The following is a 24,771-nucleotide window of genomic DNA, read 5'->3' on the forward strand; positions in this document are numbered from 1 at the left end:
CTACATTGTAAGGACTGAGTCAGCTAATATAGGTCACGTGCTTAGTTCAGGTCATTAACAGCACCCAGAGTAAATTTCATGACCATCACGATCATTGGGACAGATCCAGGTCTGTCTACCTGCAAAGTCGGTGCTCTGCACCAAGCCCCCCATTCCCACGAACTGGGAGGGGTGGCACCTGACAGTGGGCAAGGGGGAACCCTCCGGGGCACCAGGATCGAAAGCAGCTGAGGCGCCCTGCAGTGGTGAAGGGCGGGGGGGGGGGGGCTTCCGTGCCAGACCGTGGCCCACGGCCCTGGTGTAAAAGGCACCATGGAACCTCTGTGGGTCTTTAATCAGGGGAGTGAAATGAGGAAAGTGAGGTTTTAGGAAGATTAATCTGGCAGCCGGCACGGGATGGAAAAGAGTCAAGCTTAGTGCAAAGAATTACGACTCCCGCCCGGCTGCGAGAGGCGGGTCATTAAAGGAGAGTGGCCCGGTTCACAGCTCCCTGGGCGCTCAAGGTTCCCGGCAGCGGGTAAGGGTGGGGCACCTTACTCAGGAGGAGGCCCCAAGGGGGCCGACCGAGGGCACTGTTGGGTCGGTGACCACGGCCATCGCACGGCAGCTTTGGCATCTGGACAGCAAAACAGGCAGCAAAGCCGGATCTGTTAGGAGGCAGCAGCCGTGGGCCAATTCCGAGCCGAGTATCCCACCGTGGGCCGTGCCATGGGTGCAGGCCCTTTGGGGCTGGCAGGACCACCCACTCTGATGGGTGCCAGCCCCCGCAGGTGCCGGGGCCACCAAGGTTCTGAGTGCCGCCCAGAACTGGCAGCCCAAGGGCAAGAAGGAACCAGGGCCACCCCGGCCACGAACGGAAGGAGCGGTGGCTCTTACATCTTCCCACTTTATTTAAAGCTGTCAGGAGATATCAAAAGTGGCTGAAGCAAGTCCAGCTTCTCTTCTCCCCCAGGAGCTGGAGTCCCTGCCGGATCCCCAGCGGCGTGGAGCTGTCGTGAGGCACTGCCCGCCCCGGGGCCCTCACACCAGCGTGTGGAAAACCTCCACCTTCTCCCGGTACAGGTGGTGGAACTGCTTGGCCAGGCAGTGGAAGGGGGCTTCGTAGTTCTCTGTTTCCTTCTGCAGAGGCAAGGTGGAGAAGTTGGTGGTGTTTCCGCCTCTTCAGGACTCCCCCACCCCTAGCGGCAGGTGCCACACCTGCCTCGCCTCCTTTGTCCCCCCCAACAGCAGGGCTGGCTACTAGCGCGCCCCTGTGACAGGGAGGAAACCGAGGCACAGACTGGTTACCTAACTTGCCAAAAGCCTCACGCCCTAAGTGGTGGGGCTGGGGCTGCACCTGGATGCTTCCACAGAGCCTGTGCTTGCGGCTGCGCTCGCCCCACGTGTGCCGGGATGCTAAAGTGAGACTCTTGTCGCTTAGTTTTGACCGGGGCTCTCAAGGGGCCATGCAAAATAACAATGGCAGGTCCTCCCCGCTGCCTCACTCTGGACAGGCAGAGCTGTGGCACTGACCCCTGGGGTGCCTCTCTCTCCCCTGAGCTCAGTGGGAGGCCGCAAGAGAAAGCCCGAGGCCCCGGGGCTCAGGCCAGTGCTGGAGCCAGGTCTGGGAAACCTCGAGGTCAGCCCGGGGCTGGCTGTGTGGACGGCTGTGTCCAGCAGCACTGGCCTGAGCCAGCAGCCGGCCGAGCAGGAGAGCCAGCCCTGAGCTACCCCAAGGGGCCTCGGCAGGGACGGGCTGAAGGAGGAGGTGAGGCGGAGTCACCGGTGAGCGGGGAAGCTTTGTGGGGGCGGTTCTACCCAGGGGCCGGGGAGGGCGCGTCAGTGCAGGGCTCCCAGGGCGCCAGTCTGAGACACCTGACAAGTCCAGAGGACCCGCGGCGGGTCCCAGCCAAGCTGCCCGAGCTCCCTCTCCTGCAGGCGGCAGGCTGGGGGCGGGAAGGGCAGGCCCGGCCCTGCTTCCCACGGCAGGCATGGGAGGGAGCCCTGACTGGACGTGGGGAACAGTTTTCAGGCGCCCAGCACTGTGTGTCTTCGCAACTGTGATGACTATTTTGTAACCAAAGGTGCCTGAAGGACTTCCTGTTCTCTGAGCGATTAGACAAGTTCTGGAACTGGCCCTAGATGACCTCCACAGGGTGGGAAGAACAGGTCCCACAGGGCGAGCATGGCCAAGCTCTTGGGGAAGGAAAACCGTCGTTTCTCAGCTTAGCTAGTGTTCTCTCACTCTGTGTGCACGCATGTCTCCCCGCTACTCTGAGGACAGAGGCTCAAGCTATGCACGCGTTAGAACCCATCTCCAGACCATCCTTGGCAGCCGGCAAAAGCGCAGCCTTGCCACAAAGCAACAAAATAACCCCAACGACAGGGAAGGGTTTCCGGACGGCAGAATGTTCTGAACTCGCCGAGCTCAGTGCCTTCACTTTGTCTGTGGCCCAGGGGTGCCGCTGGGGTGTGCGGAGCCCAGCCTAGGATTTGAGTTCCCCAACTGGAGAATAACCTTTCTGCCTGCCAGCCGGGGAGACGGAAATGCACAACGGAAACCGGTTCGCACAGAAAGCGTTACCCACACTTTCTCACAAGGGAAATCCCAAACGGGAATGGGACAAGTTAGCCAAGAGCAGAAAAAGAGGTGGCACCGCTGAGGAACGGGGGACTTTGTAGCCGAGAAGAGCACCTGTACTAAGTGTGCGATGGCCAAGGCCCCCCTCCCCCAGCCATCAGACAGAAGGGAACAAACTCATCACATCCGCGAGGTACTTTTGGCTATATGGAACACAATGGCCTAGGCAACGCCAACGTCAATAGTAAAATGTTACACTGGGGGCGCCGGGGTGGCTCAGTCGGTTGGGCATCTGACTCTTGATTTCCGCTCAGGTCATGATCTCAGCGTTGTGGGATGGAGCCCCGTGTTGGGTTCTGCTTTGTCTGTGGAGCCTGCTTAAGATTCTCTCTCTCCCTCTTCCTCTGCCCCTTCCCTCCTCCCTTTCCAAAAAAAGAATGTTACCCCAGTTGAAAGCATAGTTAAGTAAGGAGTAGACAGGGGATGAGGAATGCGTAGGACACGCACAAGGATTTCCAAATGAATTTGAAAGTTCCTGAAAGCAAGATCTGGGGAGAATGCAATATAAAAAGTAAAAATTCAGTGAAGCTGAGCCTTTCTATATGCCACGGAGCACTCCTGAAGTAGCAGATGTAAACGGCACCATTTTCTGAATGCATTACGAGGGTTTGCCGATGACAGGAACCTGTTTGTTAAAGACTAATCATAATCTCACTGACATACTAGAGAGTACATTTGCTTTGTATGAAAAGATCCTTTGATCAGACTCTCCGACTAGTGCTCAATCTGGCCTATAATTCTGCCTCTGAGAGTCCCAAAGTAGGTTCTGTGGGAGGCCAGAGCTCCTTCTAGAAGGTTCTCAAGCTTAGACTGGCATTCTAGTCCTGGTTCGGCCGCTCATAGGCTGGGCAACCAGGGAGAGCCACACAAGCTTTCTGAGTCTGCTCATCATCTGTAGAACAGGGATAGCACTGGCTGTCTTGTCGGGCTGCTAGAAGCTTCTGCGGATAATGTGTGCAGATGCCTAGCACACAGTAGGCACTCAACAAGGGTCAGTTCTCTTCCCTCACCCTGCTGTAAGAGGAGAGTCCTCCCCTCATATCCTTCTTGAACTTGTGTTTAATATTGTCCTATAGAGATGAACTTTTTTTTTAGAACTTGCTTAAAAATTTTTTTTTCATTTTTTGGTCTGAAAATGTCAAGTATCAAAGGGTATAAGAAAGTCGAAGGCTGGGGGCACCTGGTGGCTCAGTTAGTTAAATATCTGACTCCTGATTTCGGGCCAGGTTATGATCTCAGGGATCGAGCCTCCACATTGGGCTCTGTGCTCAGTGTGGAGTCTGCTTGGGATTCTCTCTCTCCGTCTTCTGTTGCCTTTCCCCCCACTTATGCTCTCTCTCTCTCTCAAATAAATAAATAAAATCTTAAAACAAGTCCAAGAGGAACTATAAAAAATCCCAAATAGCCAAAGCAATCCTGAGAAAAAAGAACAAAGTTGGAGGCGTCACACGTCCTGATTTCAAACTATATTAAAAAGCCATAGGCACCGAAACAGAATGGTCCTGGCATAAAAACAGACCCAAAAACCAATGGAACAGAATTGAGAGCCTAGAAATAAACCCCTGCCTACACGGACAGCTAGTATTTGACAAGGGAGCCAAGAATACTCAGTGGAGAAAAGCTAACCTCTTTAATAAATGATGTTGGGAAAACCAGATACTCACAGGCACGAGAATGAAACTGGACCCCTATTTTACACCATTCACAAAAACTAACTCAGAATGGATTCAAGATTTGAACTTGAGACCTGAAACCATAAAACTCCCAGAAGAAAACATTGGGACAAAGCTCTGGGGCAGGAAACTTGGCAATGATTTTATGGCTCTAATGGCAGAGCACAAGCAACAGAAGCAAAACCCAATAAATGGGACTACATCAAACTAAAAGCTTCTGCACAGTGAAAGAAGCCACCCACAAAATGAAAAGGCTATTTGCAAACCACACATCTGAGAAGGGGTTAATATCCAAAATATGTAAGGAACTCTGGGAACTCTACGGCAAAAACACTGATAGTCTGATTTTAAAAATGGACTGAGGAGCAAATAGACATTTTTCCCAAAAAGATATTCAAGCGGCCACCAGGCCCATCAAAAGATGAGGGACACCACTCATCCGCAGGTAAATGCAAATCAAAATCACAATGAGATTACTACCTCACACCTGTTAGCACATCTATTACCCTGGAAACAAGAGATAACAAGTGTCGGGGAGGAGATGGAGAAAAAGAAACTACTTTTGTGCACTGTTGGTGAGAAAGCAAGCTGGTGCTGCGGAAAACCACACGGAGGTGCCTCAAAATGTTAAAAATAGAGCTACGAAACAATTGAGCAATTCCACATCTGGGTAGACAACCAAAGGAAATGAAATCGCTACTTTGAAGAGACACCTGCACCCCCACGTTCCCTGCAGCATTACTTGAACAGCCAAGACACAGAAACAACCCGAAGGTCCATCAACAGATTAAAGACCCTGCGGTTGGTATGCAAATGGACACGATGGAACAGTATTCAGCCTGGAAAAGGAGGGGATCCTGCTATTTGTGATGACGGGGGTGACCCTTGAGGACGTTAGGCTCAGTGAAACAAGGGAGACAGAGAAAGACAGATACTGCATCTTTTCACTTATATGTGGGATCTAAAAACACCCTTAGTCATAGAAAAACACAAAGCAGACTGGTGGGTGCTAGGAGCGGTGGGGAACACGGGGGATGGTGCATCGAAGGGGGCCAAGTTCCAGTTTTAAGATGAGCCTGTTCTGGGGATGGAATGAAGGGCAGAGAGAGAGAAGGTCAGACGGCCATGTGAATGAAGGGTAGAGAGAGAGAAGGTCAGACGACCACGTGGGGACCGTCAGGATGGTGGCCGCCGCGCAGCCATCAGGAGGGCGGAGCTGGGCGCCAGGTGTCAAGGCTTGGCTGCGTCTCAGGCGGCATCGGGTTCTATTTCCTTTTTAATTACAGCCTTCTTACCCGAGCTGCCAGTGGTGCTTCTGTTAGCATCAACTCGGGGGACTAGTTAGCTTACACAGTTAATACCAAGTGCTTAACCGCGGCCTCCCCTGGCATAATTGATACCCACCCGTTTCGCTGGTGCAGCAACAAACACCCACGCAGAGTTGAAGCACGTAGCCCAGTGGCCTGTGATGACTCATGGGTTGGGAGTGGGCGTTAATTTTTGAGCTCCATCAAGAGTTCTGGGGACTGTGGGATCCTGGGGTAGGGAGGCAATTCCGCAAATGTGAATGGAGGCAGAGGGAGTAGTAAAATATGTCTCGATGTGGGTAGTACACCATTCGCTTGGCTCAAAGGGGCACCGCGTACAAGGGAAGACGCCCTCCATCCCGTAAAAGCGGCTAACGCAAAATTCATTAGTTTAGCATCTGTGATCATCGGGCCAGAGGCAAGCGGGACATCTATCTTTGTATCATCTATGAATCTGAAACTTTTAAGTAACAATAGTATCAATTAGATTCCTAGGGGGAATGGGCATACTTCAAAAGCAAACATTTATTGTTTACTACGCACCAGACTTTGTGCTGATGTTTTCCTATTCACCATCTGACGGAATTCTCACATTCATCACTCAACAAGGAATAGATTTTCTTATTCCCATTTTACAGGTGAGGAAGCCGAAGCATTGGCAGCTCGATGAATAGGCTAAGTTCTCTGCCTCGCCCCCAGCGGACAGAGTGTTGGCCTCCACCTGCTACACTTTCCCAAGAAAGCACGCCGCTTTGGGGGGGGGGATTTAAAAAGTTCACATCCACACAGCATCTGAACAGCCACACTTGCCAAGTTTTGTAAATGGAACAGTGGAAGTGTCTGCAGCAAAACCACTTCTAGACTATTTCTTAACTAGCTCACGGACTCTTTTGGAAGGCCAAAGATTCAGGCCAGGGGGCCAGAAGGCCAGGAGTGAGGTCCGAGTGACAACCATGGGTGTTTCTGGCCACGCGGGCCTTGGCAAGTCTCCCCACCAACCCTGGGGAGGGGCACTGCAGCCAAGAACCTTGGCCCCAGCTGGCTGGAATGGATACTTCTGGGTTGCTCCTGCAGGGGGAGCTGTTACTTTCCTTCCTTCTGGAAAGTCTGACAGGAGCATGTCTGACTGGTGCAGACGGGGTCCCATGCCTGTACCTTGGCTGCAGGGAGGCTGGGACCTAAAAGGTCTCAAAAACAGGAACGGGGTTCTCAGGTGCTGGAGAGCCAGAACTGTGAGATGGCGCCAGTAGCAAATCCCGCTGGCTGTCCCCTTTCTCTCAAGGGCTCCCGCGGACTCTGAGGGTACTTTGTGGCCTGGTGTCACGCTGGTGCTGCGGGAAGTTGGGACAGGGAGCCAGCACTCATAGCCCCGGCTCAAGTCTTCACAAATCATGTGACCCTGGGCAAGTCACTTCACCTTCTCAACACGGAAATGGGGATTATGGGACCAGCGCCCAATGTCACGGTACTGACTGTGAGGGCCCGTGAGATAATGCTCCAAGGGCACTGTAACCCACACTATCTCACGTGGACACCAAGGGTCGCTACGATTGAACCTGACGCACCTGTATTTCTCATTAATTGAGATACAACTATGTCGGCGCAGGCCGGCGCTTCTGCTTTCCTGTAAGTGCACTGGTGACTCTGCTGTATCGAGAAAGGTTTTGAACCAAGAATGTGCACGACAGTTCCAGAGGAGACTCTCCCTATGGTGGGGTTCGAGGCTGTAAGATCACGTGAAAGACCACCTCCAGCAGAGGCCCACTCTAGACTCGGCTCCGGGGCGAGCGGGGCTACTTACCACGGATGTTTCGAAACATTCCAGGCCTTGGCCCAGGGCCCATGCCCGGGCCTGAGCCGAATCCACCACTCGTCTGCTGGCCAGGTCTGTCTTGTTCCCCACTAACACACCTGCTTGAAAGAAACAACCATTTAACTGGTTTAACTGTGGCAGCCTGGAGGGCTGCTGGGGAGATCAAAGGGCGAGCATACTAATTCTGAGGGGTCTAAAACATTGTCAAGGAGAGGCCAACTGATCCGAGGTGCTGAGCACTGCGGAAGGGGGAGAGGGAGAGGAGGGGGAGAGAGAGGCTCCCAGGCTGCACACCCGCCCTCGCCACCCCTGCCTCGGGAAAGCCACCGGGCTTTGCTTTTCACACCCAGCTTTCGCTAGGCCCCTTTTCCAGACTTCACGCCGATCTGTCTGCCCGGTCTCCTTCAGGCTGCAAGGCGAGAGCCAAATTTATGCGAGCATTTGCAATAATTCCGAGCGCATGGAGCAGACGTTAAAAATGGTCATTAATACTAATCTAAGGACTGGGCTCCGAGCCAGGGACTCAGCGGCAATTTAGAGCTGTTCCCAGCTGCATCAGCTGCAGCTAATTTCTGAGCCCGTCTCTGGAGATCGCTTTCCCTGGTCTCTAATGAGGGGAATTTGTTGATCTCACATAGGGATGAAAAATAAACTGATTTAAAGCATTCAGAAGTGACAATAGGACTTGAATGTTTACTTGTGCCCCACATATAGGAGAAAATGAGGAATTCATCCCCGGGGCTGGCTTTCAGAAATAAAAACTCATTCATATCACAGCACCTTCTCCGTATTGTCCTTGAGTCTCCTCTCCATGACCCTGCGGGGCGCAAGGGCCGTCTTCATGCCCATTTTACAGACTCACAGAGGTGTGTGTGGTAACTCGCTGAGGTTTCCGGGGCAGCTAAGAGACAGTGCTGCCGTACCATGAAGGCCACTACACTCTAAGCCAGGGGCACCGCACCCTCTTTTCTAGCCTTAGGCACTTCTGCAATGACCTTGAACTCGTGAACTCGAGGGACAGCCGCTGCTGGAAGTCCCACAGCTGATGGCAGCTCCTACCTGGGAGGGAGGTGCCTGGAATCTGTGACCGAGCCTTCTCCAGCCATTTGCTGCAGTTGATGAAGGACTGCTCGTTGGTTACGTCATAGACGAGACACAAGACGTTGGGACTCTCCCACTGTGCCAGAGGGACAGGATGAGCATGTCAGTAACCATGGGAATGATTCCTAGGTGGGACTTCCCAGGGAAGCGATGGGTTGGCGGCGGGGGCGGGTGGGAGATGAAAAACCACAATGGGGACGGGAGTCAGACATCTGAGCCCACCCACAGGTACCAAGGAGAGGGCTGGGCTGAAGGTGAGGGCCGGGGCTCACCCCTGCACCAGGCTGCCGTTCTGGGCACGTTCTGTGCGTGGTTGAAAAACCTCCCAACTTTGCAAGGCTGGTCTCAAGATCCCTACTGAGCTCGGGGAGGGTAACTGACTTGCCCAGATCAGACATGCTTTAAAGACTGGGGTAGGACTGAGGCTTTGTTCCGACCCAGAAATGCTTTGGCCTGTCGCTGGTTTCATCCATTCATTCTCTGTCGCATTCCTCTCAAGGGCCCACTGTTATGTCGGTTATTATGTTTTCCTGCTTTGCAGGCCTAAAAGAGCATCCTTCTTCCACTAGCCAGCCCCTGGAAGCTTGCTTGTTGGCATCTTCTTAATAAGGGCTGGCTTTTCAAAATGCGAAGAGCACTTTCTGCTTCTCCTGCAGTACATCAGCCCTAATCCAAACCAGACTGACAAGTGGACAGGGCTTGCTGTCCCAATTAAGAAGCAGGCCTATGCTCTCAGGGGCTGTGGCCTGGGACATCCTGGGACGTCCTGTGGCCTCACACAAGGCCACAGGTTGGCCCTGCTCAGAGGTTGTGATGCTCGTCCTGGTGCACGAGGCTCTGGCCAGGCCCCCATCTCTGGGGACCCCTATCCTGCACAATTACAGCCTGGTTTATTTCTGGTGTGTCAGTAACCTCCCAGGGTGTGGGGAGGAATCTTTTCCCTCCAGTTGTCCTTGGAAGGCTGGTCCAGCATTGGCTCTGGAGGGTTTACTGTACCCCAAGGCTACGCTGCCGCTTTAACGGAACTGACGAACACCCCCCACCAACTTCACGCTGCACACTAACTCAAGAAATTTTGCTAGAACCACAGTGACCTCGCCTTTGTGCATGCAGGGACACCTCCTTCCTCTAGGCCTCAGTAAGGGGACCCAGGATAGGCTTGGGATCAAGCTGGGGCTAGAATAGGAGCCCAGCGTCAGGGCTGGCTGGAGGCAGGGTGTGGGCTGACCGGTACCCCTCTGGCTTGCCCAGACACGTCCTCCCTTCTGCCCAGTAGGGCAGCACCCAGTGAGAGGCCATGCACACAGCACGCACGTGGTAGGCATCACAGATGGATGCGTGAAGCCAGCCCATGAGAAATGACTGTCATTAGATCTGTTTCCCTTAGACAACAAAAAAGGGGCAGAAAACAGTTTCTATTAAAATGTAGCTGTTCTTGGAAAGGCAGGGGAGGGCTCTGGAGAGCTCAAAACTTCTAATTAGCTCACTGGCCCAGATTAGCAGAACTGTTACCTTGATAGTACAGGGAGCTGGACCCTGCAAGGATGGCTGGGTGGGCCAGAGAAGGACCCCCCAGGGGTCGGGGGGGCAGCAGGTGCAGGTCCCAGAGTGGACCCCAGGCTGGACCCCAGAGGTGGGCAGGGAAGGTGAGCCTTGCTACGGGGCCTCCAGGGTGCCCCCTAGAGGGGAAGGAAATGTTTGCTTCTGTCCTGTGAGGCTGGGGAGGGTGGACTGCGCAGCACCATCACCATCAGGAGGGAGCTGGCCAAAGGAGGGGGCCCAGAGCGCTGCGGGGACTGAGTCACACAGCTCGGGTGCATTTGGAACCTGGCCATTCCAGAGCTGGGGGAAGGGGGACTCAACACGCACGTGCCAGTCCTCCTGGCCAAGGGGCTGTGCATCCCAAGGCTGGGAGGACTGCTCCTGGAAGAATTCTGTCGTGGTAGCTTCTGGGAGGGCAGGGAAGGGGGAAAGTTTGTGTGGACGGTGGTAGTGGTTAAGGAAAAGATCGCATGCTACTTGCCAGTTTATCCAGCATTTCGGAAAACAGCTCCTTGCCGGCAGAGTCAAAAATGAAGAGTTCCTAGAACCAGAAAGGCAGGTCCCCAGAAAGTCTACACATAGGCAAATGGCTGGCCGCAAGTCCCCGAGGTGACCCTCCGCTCCCTGCAGACCCGGCTTCATGGTGAGATACACGCATTCCCACAGGCTTGGTAAAGACGGATGGGGGAAATGAACGATCTGGAGAGCCTGAGACGGGCAGCGCAATGGTCTCCCGTACCAACTAGCACTTTCTGTTCAACAGCTCACCTCTCCTAACCCCAAGTGCAGAAATACCAGGAACAAGCTGACTTCCCACCTGGCAGAACAGAATGCTAAACAGGCTGACAAGTGCTCTGCTTTCCAAAAGGTCATCCTGCACTTTGTTAACCGAATTGATTTTCAAATCTTAAAACAATTCTTTTTAAAGCAGGTCACAGAGTAGGCCTGGAGAAGGTGTTTAAAGTAGGACAGCCTGCCATCCTTCCCCGATGGCAGGGGTGGGATTCGGACAGAGGGCGCAGGGTGACTCTTCCTGCCCCTCGACGCAACCTCGGCCAGCCCATGCGAGGGCCCCTCCCTGCTGCTGCTGCTCTGGGAAATCTCCCCTTCGGCTCCCCTGGGGCACTGGATGCCCCTGGCTGGCTTCTGACCCCAGCACCTGCGGTCTGAAGGTCAGGGCTGTACTCTGCGTTGCACGCCGCTTATCTGCACTCATGTTAGCCCTTCTCCCTGCACTGGGGGTACTTCAAGCTGTGTTTCCTCATGGACCTCTTTAAGAAGGTGGTGATTCATCCGTCTTCTCTCCAGGATAGTACTACACACGTGATGCCTTTGCAATTCAATTTCCAGAGTTACAGATTCCAAAGAAGGGACCTCGGTTAAGAACCCTGGTACTACTCCAGTTCTATGAGTGCAGGGCTCCTATCCCTGTCTTCTTACTCCCCCTTCTTTGGCCTGGGTCAGTGACGCTTCCCAAGTGCTGAGACAAGCCTCGGCCAAGTCCTGGCACTGTGTCCCTCTTAGGGAAGATGACACGGACCCCAGAGACTCTGAGCCCAGCTGGAGGAGCACTGACCTTTCTGGGGTCAAGGGCACCACTTACCACACTGTCCCCCGTGTCAGGGACTGGCACTGTCTTCACCACCAAGTCCACCCCTGTTGTCTGTGGGAGAGAACCGAGAATATGTGCATCAGAGGGTCCCAAGAGGCGTGTCGCAGGACACGATGAACACCCGATACCCAGAAGGCACAGATACTATGTTCTGGATTGGTTTTTGGTGCAGAAGTCAGACAGGACCGACCAGCCTCGTCCAAGTCCCCACCCACAAGGAGCAGCACATGAGAACCAGGCCGACCACCTGCCAGTCTGTTCCATGGACAGCCTCGTGCCCTGTGGCTTGTGGCCATTCAAATAGCTTCTCATCAAACTTCTCAGGGCTTCTTAAAAAATTCTGGAAAGTCACTCCTTCAGGGTTAGGGGATGACCGCTTCTCTTTAAGCCTCGACCAGCCCCCAACTCCCACATCTCACCAGGGTGTAGTTCTTCTGGAAATGGGCTCCGTCGCTGCGGAAGCTCTGTGCCAGGGCAGTCTTGCCCACTGCTGGGTCTCCTGTGAGGTCAGAGGAGAAGAAAACCATCACTGCCGTCCCGATCTGACCGCAGAAGCTCTCACTCCCGAAAGCTAGTTAGAAACCAGAAACTTCAATGGCTTTTCAGAGAAAATGTACTTGATTCTCCTGGGGACTTGTGAGGTGGCCGGCAGGGCCATGGGCCCAGGAGAGCGATCTTCAAAGCCCAGTCGAGTTTCTTCAAGGGTAACCCTTTCATCCGAAAGAACCAACCCGGAAGGTAACAGAGCGCGGGCGGGGGCGCTTTCGAGCACTGGAAACAGAACATTTGCTACCGAACACACCCTATGGGGGAAAACTCTCACTCTCAAACTTGAATTTACTTTGAAGTCTTATAAGGTAAAGGTGTGTGACCCGCTCAGTCTTATGGGGCTCACCTGCCTGACGGAACTAATTCGAGCTTCGAGCTCCCATACGTGGGTCCCTGCACTCTTCTTTTAGGATGGGGGGTAGAGGTTGGGAGGGCATCTGTATTTACAGGAAGCAAGGGATGGGTGCTAAATTTATCAACCTGAAATCCATTTCCAAGTGATACATTCTGTCCCCTGCCTCCCCGCGCCCGAGACCACTGCGGACCCATCTTCCCAGGGGCTTTGCCATGTCTGTCCTCAATGGCCACTGTTTCCTCTAGGCTCGCCTTATACGCTCTGGGGTTTCTCTCCCTGCCCTTCCTTCATGAGTCCATAGCCCCATAAATTGGTATCTCCAAACTGAAGGTGTATGGCATAGGTTCAGTCTGAGATCTGGACCTTCTGCAAGACTGTCGGGAGAGATTTAATCTGCAGGCTCTTCCCTGCCCCCAAGGACGATGCAGGCTCTCCACGCCCCTCCTTAATCCCGCTGTGGGCATCGCCTCCCCCCCCCCCCCCCCTGCCCCCATGCATGGCTCAGCTCAGCCTCCTGGGACTCCACACTGTTCTCATCTGCAAGATCTTCCGGGGCCGGGGCCGGGGCCGGGGCCGTGAGTCTGGCACAGACGCTCCTTCAGAACACCTGTTTTCTGCTCTCTCACACCCTGGGTCCCAGCAAAACCACCACTGCACTCGCGGGGCTCTGACTCGTATCCTACGGTGTGATCCCCTCCCTCCCCACCTTCGCTGTTTACAGTCGGATCCCACGCACCTCTTCACTTGACTTCTCCACAGCCCGCTGCTCTGTTCACTTTTCAGTTTTGACTTTTCCCACCTATAATTTTCTCTTGCGAGACAATTACTTGACTACTTGTGGCATTTCATTTCCTGTGAACTCCTCCAGCATTGAGTGAGCTGTTCAGTCTTGCTTTTTTCTGTTTACCATCATGACTTAGAAGGGAATCATTCCCACGATTCCCTCCTTCCCAGCCCCCACCCCCTACCGTCGCCATCATCAACCTCATTGGGCAGAGGAAGGGTCCGAGGCTCAGAGAAAGCTGGGTAACTGGCCCAGAATTCCAACATCTCATTCTCCCCACCAGACCCCTCTCCTCTCCTAGAGCTTGAGGACACTCCTGACCCATTTCTAACATTGCCCCATCACCGCAGCCTTGCCTGCCATCAGGGGCGACCGTGGACTGGACTGTGGCGGGGTACCCATCCATCTCCGAACAAACAGAGCGTATCGCTTTCCTTCTTGCGCTTCGACTGCATCCACGCTCCTGACTCCAATTTTGCTTCTGAATCCAGTTAGAAATTGGCTCTTCTCGCTCGTGAAATTCCCCACAGATTTATTTGTTCTAGTTAATTTCGTGAACCTTTCTTCCGACTGTCAGTCAGAGTCACCCACACTTATGGAAAGCCGCCTCGTGTGCCGGCTGAGGAGGGATCCAGCACAGGGAAGGGAATAACTGATAAACACGTTTGCAGAGCAACAAGATGACAAGTGCAAAGGCAAATAGCACAAGCTGAGAACCAAAGTGTCTGAGGGCGCATCGAGGAACGAAACAAATGAGCAGTTTCATCAGCAAGGACGACTTCCCCGGGGCCAGGCAGAGCCCAGGGTGACGGCAGGGAGGGGCCCTGATGGACAAAGACGGTGACACCTGCAAAGGCACCATGCAAGGTCACCTGTGACCTCTTAATTGCCAAGTCCAGTGGCTTTTTCCTCAGTTCTCATGCTCCCTGATGTCTCTGAAGGATGACTCAGCCCAAAGCAGCCCCCTCTTTCCTGAGCCCTCTGGCCCTATGGCTCCAGTGTCCTCGCACGGGTCTGATTCTTCCACTTCCTGCTTCTGAAATGTGGCCACTCCTGTAGGTCTGTCCTCGGCCCTCTGCTCCCAGTGGCTCTGTCCCGTTTACTCTCTTTCCCCAAGTCATCTCTCAGGTCAGGATCTCTCTCCCACGCTCTGTATCTCCAATAACCTGTGGAAGCTTCCACGAGAATGCTGGGCCTCCACCCAATCTGTCGACAGCCTGGCTCGTGTCGCACCCCCAGGTCCCACGTGGTCTTGCTCACCCATCTCTCTGGTACTGCTCATGTCACCATTTGCCCACGGCTCCCAGCTGTACACAGTCACCTCTGACCGCATCTCCCCGCTCCTCCCACACCTCATACTCTCCTCCTTGCTCCTGATGTCCTTTGTTGGGTCTCAAGCCCGCATGGCCTTTGTTGTCACTGCTGACACTGCACTAGTTACCTCAACCTGGGCTCTGTGCCCTGCCTTGTGATGCGGGAGCAGGGACTTTGCAAACATGTGTCTCCTTTGCCAGGGAATTCCTGTCCGGCTCTGCCAATGTGAGTTCTAGAGAGACTGGCAGCTGGGAGAGGGGGGATGGGCTTGCTCCTTTCCCACCTGCCTGCTGTGTCTCTTAGGAGTACCCTGGCAATGGCCTTCACCCAGCAGCAGGTGGTAACATCTCTCCAGTTTTTTTTTTTTTTTTTTTTTTTTTTGGTACTCACAGACCAGCCTTATTATTCCCCCTAAGAGATGCCAGGATCGGGGGGCGGGGGGGGGGGGCAGTGTCCCCTTCTCAGAGATCTGCATATTGGCTCCCCAGGGCACTCCTGGGTTTCTGATGTCCCTTCATCCTTCCAGGCCTCCAGAACCTGTGTGATGAACACCCCGCATGAAATCTCACTGGTGCAATACCTACTGTAGGTTCTGCTTTTTTGCCCGGACCCCGACTTCTGTAGCAGTGGTAGCTCAAGAGTGGTCTCCAAACCCAGACCCTCAGGATGGTCTGGAATGGGTTTGGTCGCGTCTTGCCAGAACACGGGGCTCAGCTCCCTCCCAAGGGGGACTAGGGCCCAGTGATCTGTGGCACCACATGGCAGGTAACTGAATTCTTGAGGTCCCATCCCAGAGCCGTGCCCCCTCCTCGGGAATCTGGATCCCAGCTCTGTGGGGTTCCTCAAGCCTCTGACACCCCAACCTCTACCTACCACTTCTGTGTCACCTCAAGGTTCTCTTCTTGCTTTTCCATTTTTCCAACCCCTGTTGAACCAATTCTGTATAATAAAATACCCAATGTATTTTCTGTTTTCTTGAGCGGGTCTTGCCTGACGCGCTCCCCACCTGCCCCTCTCTGCTTTTTATTTTTCTTTGTTCTACCTACCCTGTTGGCACCAACAGATGGACGTTTCCAGGACAGCTTTTGATGTCACTGTACCCCTCTGCCATCAACCCTGAATCCACCTCCAATCTGCTCTCCAATTACCCTTTACACCGAATCTGGGCCCTACCCTCTTACTCTTGCTCTCTGAGAATCCCTCAAAGGTAACTTCCTTCTACGTCTCCCCGCTCAAGTCCAAATTCTCTGCCCGGCAAGGCTCCCTATCCTTCCTCCCTCTTGGAAGGCCATCCCTCCCTCTTGCCTTTACATGTGAGGCCCCCGGCTGGTAGCATGAGACTTGATGTCAGAGCCCCCGTCCCCGCTTCCATCAAGGGGCAGTAAATTGTAGTGCTTAGGGCACAAACTCCAGCCCCCTCACTTATTAGCTATGTGACCTTGGGTCAGTGATCTCTGAGCCTCAGTGGCCACTTCTGCAAAATGGGAATCACAGCACCTATCTCATGGAATTGTTGGGAGGATTTAATGAGCTGATGTGTGCAGCGCCTGACGTATATGAAGTTATATTTAAGTGATTTTTAAATATATAAATAAATCACTGTTTTATTTACAACAGATGAATGTCAAGGGTGTAATCCCTCCTCATCTCCTCAGCTGAGCCAGAACAATTAGCAGCCGGCCTTGAGGTATTTCTCTGGTGTCTGGCGCACAAAGGGCATTCTATTCATGTTTGTTGGATTATAAATTATTCTGTGCATCTCAGCAATGCGATGAGTGTAGGGTCTGGTCTGGTTCCGCCCTGTATTCCCGTTATACCTTGCATGGTGACTTACACACAGCAGGTGCTCAATAAAGATCTGTTGAATGAATGAACACTTAAGTTGAACATCAAGTCCCTCCATGACTAGTTATAGGAGAGAAAAAAGACAGATAAACTCAATTTAAACAGTAGGCCTGGGAAGGGAAAGGAAAAATAAAACCAGTGAGGGGGGTGTAGGCAGCGGGGGTGGTGTGGAGAATGAGAATTTGGTGATGGTGGTGGTGATGAGGGGGGACCTGATTTATTGTGCTGAGGTCTTATTGGTTTCTGGAAACTTCCATGAGGAAATGCCCTCGAGGCCCTGAAAGGAGGCTGCAGTTAAGGACTAGACTGGAGTTTACAAGTCACTTACTCAGGTGGTGGCCGCAATCAGGGGAAAAGTGCCTGAGGGAGTGGATATAAAGAGGGGCAAAGAGTCTAGAATTGAGGTTTGGGGACAGTAGAGCTGTGGGCTGAAAACAAAGCCCTGGAAATCAGATCACCGGGGTCTGCGTGCCAGCTCTGCCAGATCCAGCTGTGCAACCCAGGGCAAGTCTTAACCTCTCTGGGCCTCAGGTGCCCATCTGTAAATGAGGATGACAGCAATACTGATCCCACAGGGTTCTTGTGAGGATTCACTGAGATACCTGGGTTGAGGGTCCTTGTACGGTGCTGGCACACAGAAGGTGCTCAATACGTTAGTCCCATGATGGAAGTTGAATGAAGAAAGAAGAGAAAGAACAGTTAGACAGAGAAGCCCATGGAGGAAAATAAAAACGTTCTCACGGTATCTGCAAGGAAACTGAGGCTGAGGGAAGTTGCTGCGTCCCAGATGACATAGGAACAGCCAGAATTACTTCTGTTACACAACACCGCCTCCCCTGGTGTTTCTGGAAACTAGAGACCTCTCTTGAGAAGCATGGATTTTTTTTTTTTTTTTCTCTCTAGTATGATCTGAGTTACTATGGTCAGTCATCTTTCTGTGTGACTGTTTTATTTTCAAATTAGAAAAGCCCTTAAAAATGTCATCAGTTTCAGTCTGGAAGAGAGGAATCCAAACAGGCATCTCTTCTCCCTCTATATGGTTTCTGACCATTTCTTTCCTGAGCTGGTCAGGGAACCCTGGCGAGATCACGGAGTTCAAAGATAACACAAGTGAAGAGTTTTGGGAGTTGGGCAGGTCTGGGGGCTGAAATCTTGCCTATGACTTTCCTTCGCTGGGGGACGGGGGGTAACCTTGGGCAAGAGACCCTTCAGTGCCTCAGTAAGAGAACAATACAGCACCTACTCGTGTGCTACAGGGAGGGCACTGAATGAAGTACCCGTGCCTGCCATGCGCTAAAACTACACCCGTGTTCAGAGGCCCCAGATCAAAACCCAGGCGACTATCTTCCTAAAGGTGCGGACACATAAAGGGGACACCACAAATGTGAATGCCACACTGTCATTCATTCCACACATGGCTACTGAGTACCTCTTGGGTTCCAGATTTTCAGGATGCTTGAGATACAGAAGTCAACAAAACGAAGATTTGGGGGATTCAACATTCATGTCCCCTCGAGACTGGGTTGGCTAAGTAACTCTGGCTCTTAAAGACGGCACACATGGGCCTGTTGCAAACTCTGGTCAACTGCACATTATTGTCTCCAATCCCTGTTATCAGAGGGGGTGGGCTCAGGGGAAAAAAAAAAAAAATCCCACATGTAAAGATCTCCAAAGTCACTGATCCCTGACTCTGGGATACAGCACACGGTTTAGATAAAACACTTACGGTGTATTTAGCCTGACTTTTTTTTTTTTTTTTTTTTTTTTTTTTTTTAGAACGAGTCTGCTCGTCCTGAACACAGCTCGAAAACTGGTGAAGGTGGTCTCGGAGCAGCACCGGGAGTGGGCAAGTCCGCTGGAGCTACAGATGCTCTCTGGAAGATAACTCTCCCACCCTAACGGAATCTACTCTATCAGTAATTACATTAATTCGCCTTTGTTAGACACAAAAAAGGGAAAGAGGGTAGGCAATTTAGGAGAACTAAAGCTCTCATATCTTAGAAGTCTCTGGACTCCGGAGACTGTAAATTTCAAACTCACCTGCCAGGATGCATTTGGCCGCCAGCTTCACCATGGTAACCAACTACCTCCGCGAACAAGAGAGGGAAGAGCGGCTGCTAGAGGCGTTGGGGGACTTGCCTGGGAAGGGAAGTGGAGAAAGGAGACAGACGCTCAAGGGGCCTGTGGCCGCGGTACGGACCCGCTGGGCTGGGGGCGGCTACCGGGCGCGAGGACTGGGGCGGGGGCGCGGAGGAGGGCCAGATGGGGCTCAGCTCGAGGCCTCAGAAGGCGGCCTCGGAGGCGACGCGGACCCCGTTCCCAGCCCAAAGCCGGCAGCAGGGACCGAAAAGTGAGACCCGAAAGCCTGCAGCCCCAACACAGAGGCAGAGGCGCTCCCTCTCACCCGCCGCCCACCTGCCCCGCCTCCTCCTCCTCCCCAGTGACCCGCGATTGGCTGCCACCCAAAGCTCCCGCCCCGAAGGCTCTCGGAGGCCAGTGGGGGGAGGGGGCGGGGCTAACAGCCCTCCCTTCACGGACAAGTCTTTAGTGCTATTTGTGCTTCAAACTCATCCCGCTTGACGAATGGTTACGGGAGATGTCAATCATTGCTACTCCCACCCCCGCGCCGCCGGAAAGTTCGCGGAAAGGAAGCTCCGATCTCCATAGCCAGAGGCGGTGATAAGAGAAGCTTTCTGATTGGCCACAGGTTGGCTTGGACCAACTGGGGGAGGAAGGGGGATCCGCTGCTCCCCCCCGCCCTTTCGGAAGTGAGTTCGCCCATAGGGGGCGGGTCCAGCGCGCGGGAGTTTGCAGCGGCGCTTGCGCAGTAACGAGGCACCAGCTGCAGAAGCAGGTCTGTGAGCGGGTCAGACTTCATAGAGGTTTTTGGGGCTCCAGGTCGCGGGCACCTGGGAGCAAGGCTGTGTGGTGCATCAGGAAATCCGGTTCTTGCCCCACATCCCGCAGGGAAGTCCGGTATTTAAATCCCAACAATATTATGCGCTGTAAAATCTAAAATATGGACGTGTTTATAATGATGTCTGTGAACGAGAAGGAGAGCAAGTAAACTTTGCCCAGGGGGCGAGGGTTGCTCTTGGGAACGTGTAGTCCTACCTTCCGCTGAACCCACTTCCTCCCTGGTACAGTGGAGAACGTGCGACCCCCTCCTGAGTGAAAGCGGGCCTCCAGAACCTTGCGGGTCCCTCAGAGAGGCTTAAGCCCATCTCCGCTGACTGCACACCGCCCCCCCCCCGCCCCCCGCCCCCCGCAAGCCCCTCTTGCTGGGCGGTCGGTCAGGAGACCAGGCTGAAATCCCTGCAGTCTTCCTGGCCTGGCGCCTCGCTTCACCCAGAGCCTCTTAGCTCATCTTTGAAGATGGGCCAGCAGAACCCGCCTCTGGAGTTGTCCTGAGGCGTACAAGAGAGGAAGGATGTAGGGGCCTCGTGCACAGTAGGGGCTCAACAGTGATTGTCGAATGGATGAACGAGAAGAAATTTATATGGACAGATTCGGCTTATCGCCATCCCGGTGATGACATCATGGCCAGGTGTGGCCCCGAGGGCACACCTGCTGTCAACCACCCCACCCCCATCCCAGGCCGGGGGTGGCTGGCGCTGAGAGGGAAGAGCCCTCCCTGGGCACAGCTGCCTGTGCCCAGGATTCCCATCAGGAACCGCTCTGTCACCAGGCACTTCTCCCAGCCGCATGCAGGGCGGTGAGCACACGCACACTGAAATTTTCAGTCCCTAATCGAGAGAAACAATGCAAGTTGTCTGGAATTTTCTTTCCTTAGGAATCATTCCTGGGATTATCATTGAGGCCCGTCTGTCTCTCCTGTGCCCCTCTCCTTGGTTCCTTTTTGAAGACATTGTGCACAGCTGTTTCAGGCACCTCGGGCCTGGGTGAGTCAGAATGCCTCTGCCTGGTCTTTCTGCTTCCCCCTCCAGGCTGTCCTGTCCCTCGTCACCCCGTTAATCCCCTTAGAGGACCCCCTTGAGTGAGTCACCCTCCTGAGGCAGATGCATGGAGCCTAGACATGGAGATACATCTCGGGGGAGCTTTCTGGAGCTCTCGTTTCCTCCAAGGGGGTAATGGTGCCTCCCTCATAGGCTGTAGTGCTCTGTACCACATCCACTCTCCCTCTCGTTGTTGCCACTCTGTGATTTGGGTTGGTAGCATTGTGAGAGCATTTTAGATTTTTCCAGCAAGGTGCTAAACCGTGTATAGTGAATTCTAACCTGCTTACTCCACAATCCCAAGGGCCTTCTATAGATTCTTGACAACTAATGACAGCTGCCTGACTGTCCCTGGATTTAAAGGGGTCAGGGAGTTTTGGAGCCATGAGGGCCCTTGAGAAATTCTTGTCTGACCCCTCCCTGAGCAGCTGTCGTGGCTAGAGCTGGCCTTTTTTGAGCACATACTGAATGTCCTCATTCCAAGCCGTGGAAAGGCTTAATTAATTTAGTCATGTTCATGTGTGATAGTCACAATAACCCCTGTGAGGCTTGTATCATCCCTGTTTGATAGATGGGAAAACAGGCCCAGATGAGGAAAAGGCTAATACCCAGGGCCACAAAGCTAGTGAAGGGCGGAATTAGGGATTGAACACAAGGAGCCTGTCCCGCCCCCCTGTGCCTCTCACACTTGGCACGCTGGAGTTAGAACAGACCTCAGGTCCTGCTCTTGCGACTGCTGTCTTTTTCCGTTTCCCGGTGCGGTCTTCCCAGTTTCATTAATAAGCTTTTCTTGAGCACCTGCCCTAGGCCAGCCCTGGGCTGGTGGCCGGGGCTACCAAGTGACGGTGACAGACTCCTGGGCGGATCGGTCACACCGTGGCCCTGTGGGGGAGCGCTGCCAGGGTTGCAAGCCTGTTTTCTAGAGGAGGCAGGAATCTGGATTCTATGTGAAATCCTCTCAGATGATCCGAGCCTGCTTGTGTGTAAGTGTTGAGCGGGAAACGATTTGTTGCACAAAGGAAAAAATACTCTTTGCGGCGGTTTCTGGATTAGCAACGTCACCCCCACACAGTGATTTGTTGGAAATGCTCATTCCCAGGCCCCACCCAGGCCAACTGAACTCTGATGGTGTTCCTGATGGTAGGAACCACAGTCTGTTTTCATAAGCCTTTTTGGTGGGTTTGATGCATGCTATTGTTTGAGAATCTCTGCTCTTAGGTCAGGCGGACCCACCTTTATCCATTTTCTCTGTTTCACTGTTTCTCAAACTCCCCAAGACCTACCTCAGGGCCTTTGCACTTACTGTTCCCCATGTGGCCACATGACTCTTTCTCTCAAACCTTCAGATCTTTGTTCTAATGTCATCTCCTTGGAGAGGCCCTCCCAAGCACCCAATTTAAAGAATCACCCCCAATCTGTTGGTCTCAATCTCTTTGCCTTATTTTACTTTCTTCATAGCACTCCCTGCTACCCAATATTATATTCTATACTTATTTATTTGTATAGTGTCTGTCTCCCTGAACTATGAGGTAAGCTTCTTGAGGACAGGGACTTGGTCTCTTTTGTCCTCCCAAGATCTCAAATGGTGCCCAGCCTGGTGAGATACTTGGTAAATATTGTTGAATAAAGGAAGGAGTCTTGTAGAGCTTACCCTTCTGGTCATTCATTCATTCTACAAGTACTGATTCTTGAGTACCAATTCTTGTGCAGGCAACATGCTTGTTGGCCATGGCCATTCAGATGGGGACAGCCTGAGGCCTGGGTCCTCTGCTACTTCCCTCCTCCTTGTATACCAGCTCCGGATTGGTAGAACCTCCAGGCAGACCCATAGGCTCTGTGGGAGTGGAGGGGTTAAATAGGACTGCTCCCCAAAGCCAGGGATCTGGCTGTTTGGGCTGATTGGGAAGCGAGGGCTTTGGGGGAGGCAGCTGCTGACAAGTCCGTTCCCAGGGACTGTTCCATCATCCTGGGGTCGAACACTTCCTGACAGCCCTGACAAACAGCGGGCGCCCAAGCTCTGGCTTGGTGCCAGGGACAGCCACGATATTCCACGCACGTGTCTGAACTGGTCGTGCACACTGTGTGGCCCGAGTCCCTCCCTCATTGCTCCAGGGGCTTCTCTTCGGGTGGGCCACTCCTCAGAGCCCGCACGGCTCATGGAGTATATTATTAGCAAGATTATTGGATGCAAAACAACCCCTTGGAGTAAATAAGAGGCTTTAGTGCGAAATTAGTGGGGAAAGCCTCTCGAGGGTTATACAACATGAAGCCTTGGGAAGAATACCTTTCATCCAACAAAGCAGATTTGCTCTAATGCCCTCATGTCAGGGGTGGGGGCAGGGCAGTGCCAAAGAGGACCAGTAGGTTTGTGGGAATTTTATGTATTTTGATGAGAGCTTCTTCACCTTGGCGCTGTGGACATTTTAGAGGGTGATTCTTTGTTGTGGGGGGCTGTGCTGGGCATTTTAAGATATGTGGCAGCATCTTTGGCCTCTACCCACTACATGCCAGCATCATCTCCCTCGTCGTGACAAGCAAAAAATGCCTCCAGATATTGCCACATATCCCCAGGTGGCCAAAACCATCTGGGGATGAAGGGCCACTGCGGTGTGAACCCAGTGAGTAAGGAGTATTGATTTTAAAATTGGCATTTGCAGGGCCCGGGACTCAGACGCGTCTGGGTTCGAATCCTGCCTTGCTTCTTGGGTTCTGTTGTGTCATCCCGGCTCCTGTGGGTGCCGCAAGGATTGGCCGGGTTGAGACCCAGAAGGGGTCTAGAACAGCGCCTGACAAGGGGTAGGGCTCACTAAACACCAGTCCTCACTGACAGCGGTCGGGATGCTGATGAATCTCCCTTCGGGTGGTCTGTAATGCAGCCCTGGTGTCTGGTCTGTGTGACTATTTTCTACATGCAGCTGCCTCCTGGCACGTTGCCTTGTCGTGGTAATGACCTTTGCGGTTTGTTTCTCCGCTATTCACGCGGGCCTCGTTGTTTATGCCTCCACTGACGCAGTGCGTGGCGGTGGCCATCTCCATTAAAGGGCAAAGGAAATGTGCCTGCCCGGCTCACCCCCGTGCGCGGGGAATGCAAAGCAGACCCTCGAGCTGTGGCCTCCCAGTGCACGGAGGGTGCGATGCCCCAATTCTGTCAGCAGGGGGCAGCAGCAGCTGGGAAAATGCCTGTTGCAGGAGGGTGCCCCGGGCTGCCTTTGCTGGGGCTGCTGCGTGTATTTAAAGTGGAGCAAATCATCTCTAAATCATCTCTCCAGAGCCACCCGCGGCCTCCTTTAACAGCCCGCGATAGCTCATCTGTGGGGGCCAAGAGCTGCTTTTCTAGAACATTCTACATTTAGCATCTCTGTCCGTTTCCAGATGGCTCTATCTGAACCCAGGCCAAGTTCTGCTGGGGGCAAAGTTAAGCTGGTTCGTGTTGCTCCCTGGGCTTTCCCTCCCCTGCTCACCCCACCTGTCCTGCCCAGTTGTCTGAGTGACACACTGCCTTTTCTAGGGAGCATCCCAGCAGCCGCACACCACGCTCAGGCGCCGTCTTACCGTGGTCCCTATCTCCCCCTCACAAAAACAGCATTCCAGAGTCTCGTTCTCTCAGCTTCCCTGAATTCGCTCTGGACCCCATCCACTGCGTTTCCCCCGCTGCAGGCAGGGACGTCTTTCCAATTTTGAATAGACCATCTCTCCTCTAGGTTTAAAATGTAAAAGGTGGGAGAGGATGGTACAGAGAACGTTGCCTCCCAGCGTTAACACAAGCCTGCAGTTCCCAGCCCTGGGGGCCACCACTCATCAGTTTCTCTACACCGTTCACGTATTTTATGTACCTATAGCGAACACACATGAACATTCTTTTCTTCTTCTTCTCCTTCCTCTCTTCCTTCCGCCTATGAATAGAAGCTGTCACACACACTTTCCTGTGCTTTGCTTTTTCTAACAACATACTTTGGAGAGGCTCTGTGTCAGCACCCAAAATGCCCCTCATTCCTTTTTTTTTTTTTTAATGTTTGTGCAGAGAGTGATCTTTCTAAATCTTGTATTTCCACTCAAGCTCCTCAAAGACTTCCTACTGTTTTCCCCAAACAGCTGTTAAGCCTGGTAAGCAGGCCTTGGCCTAGCTCCTTTTCTGTGTCTAGGGCAGGCTGGCTTAATCCATCCTCAGACTTGACCTGCCTCTCCTGCCCCAGGGCCTTTGCCCCTGCTGTCCCCTCCTAACCGTTTGCCCCCACTGCACTTTCCTCAGTTCAAACATTACTGATGCGCTGTGTCCTGCACGTCTCGTAGCAGGGGTGAT

The 24,771-nt window shown here is 53.3% G+C and overlaps 1 protein-coding gene across 8 annotated transcripts; it reads right to left on the minus strand.

Moving 5' to 3' along the window:
- Positions 1-872: 872 nt before the first annotated feature.
- IFT27 (intraflagellar transport 27) lies at positions 873-19,068 on the minus strand. Of its 8 annotated transcripts, none has more exons than XM_047742518.1 (8): positions 18,961-19,068; positions 18,556-18,654; positions 12,088-12,167; positions 11,660-11,719; positions 10,538-10,597; positions 8,473-8,590; positions 7,402-7,511; positions 873-1,119 (listed from the first exon to the last, which is right to left on the minus strand). In XM_047742518.1, the coding sequence occupies exons 2-8, from the start codon at positions 18,587-18,589 to the stop codon at positions 1,021-1,023; spliced, it is 561 nt and encodes a 186-aa protein (XP_047598474.1). In that variant the 5' UTR covers positions 18,590-18,654; positions 18,961-19,068; the 3' UTR covers positions 873-1,020. The 8 variants fall into 8 exon arrangements, with proteins under 8 accessions (XP_047598474.1, XP_047598469.1, XP_047598470.1 ...); XM_047742513.1 differs by having other exon boundaries at positions 12,088-12,239; XM_047742514.1 differs by having other exon boundaries at positions 12,088-12,239; positions 18,931-19,023.
- Between the last annotated feature and the right edge of the window lie 5,703 nt (positions 19,069-24,771).

Source organism: Lutra lutra, chromosome 8 (genome assembly GCF_902655055.1).
Source record: "Lutra lutra chromosome 8, mLutLut1.2, whole genome shotgun sequence".
Lineage (NCBI taxonomy): Eukaryota > Metazoa > Chordata > Mammalia > Carnivora > Mustelidae > Lutra > Lutra lutra.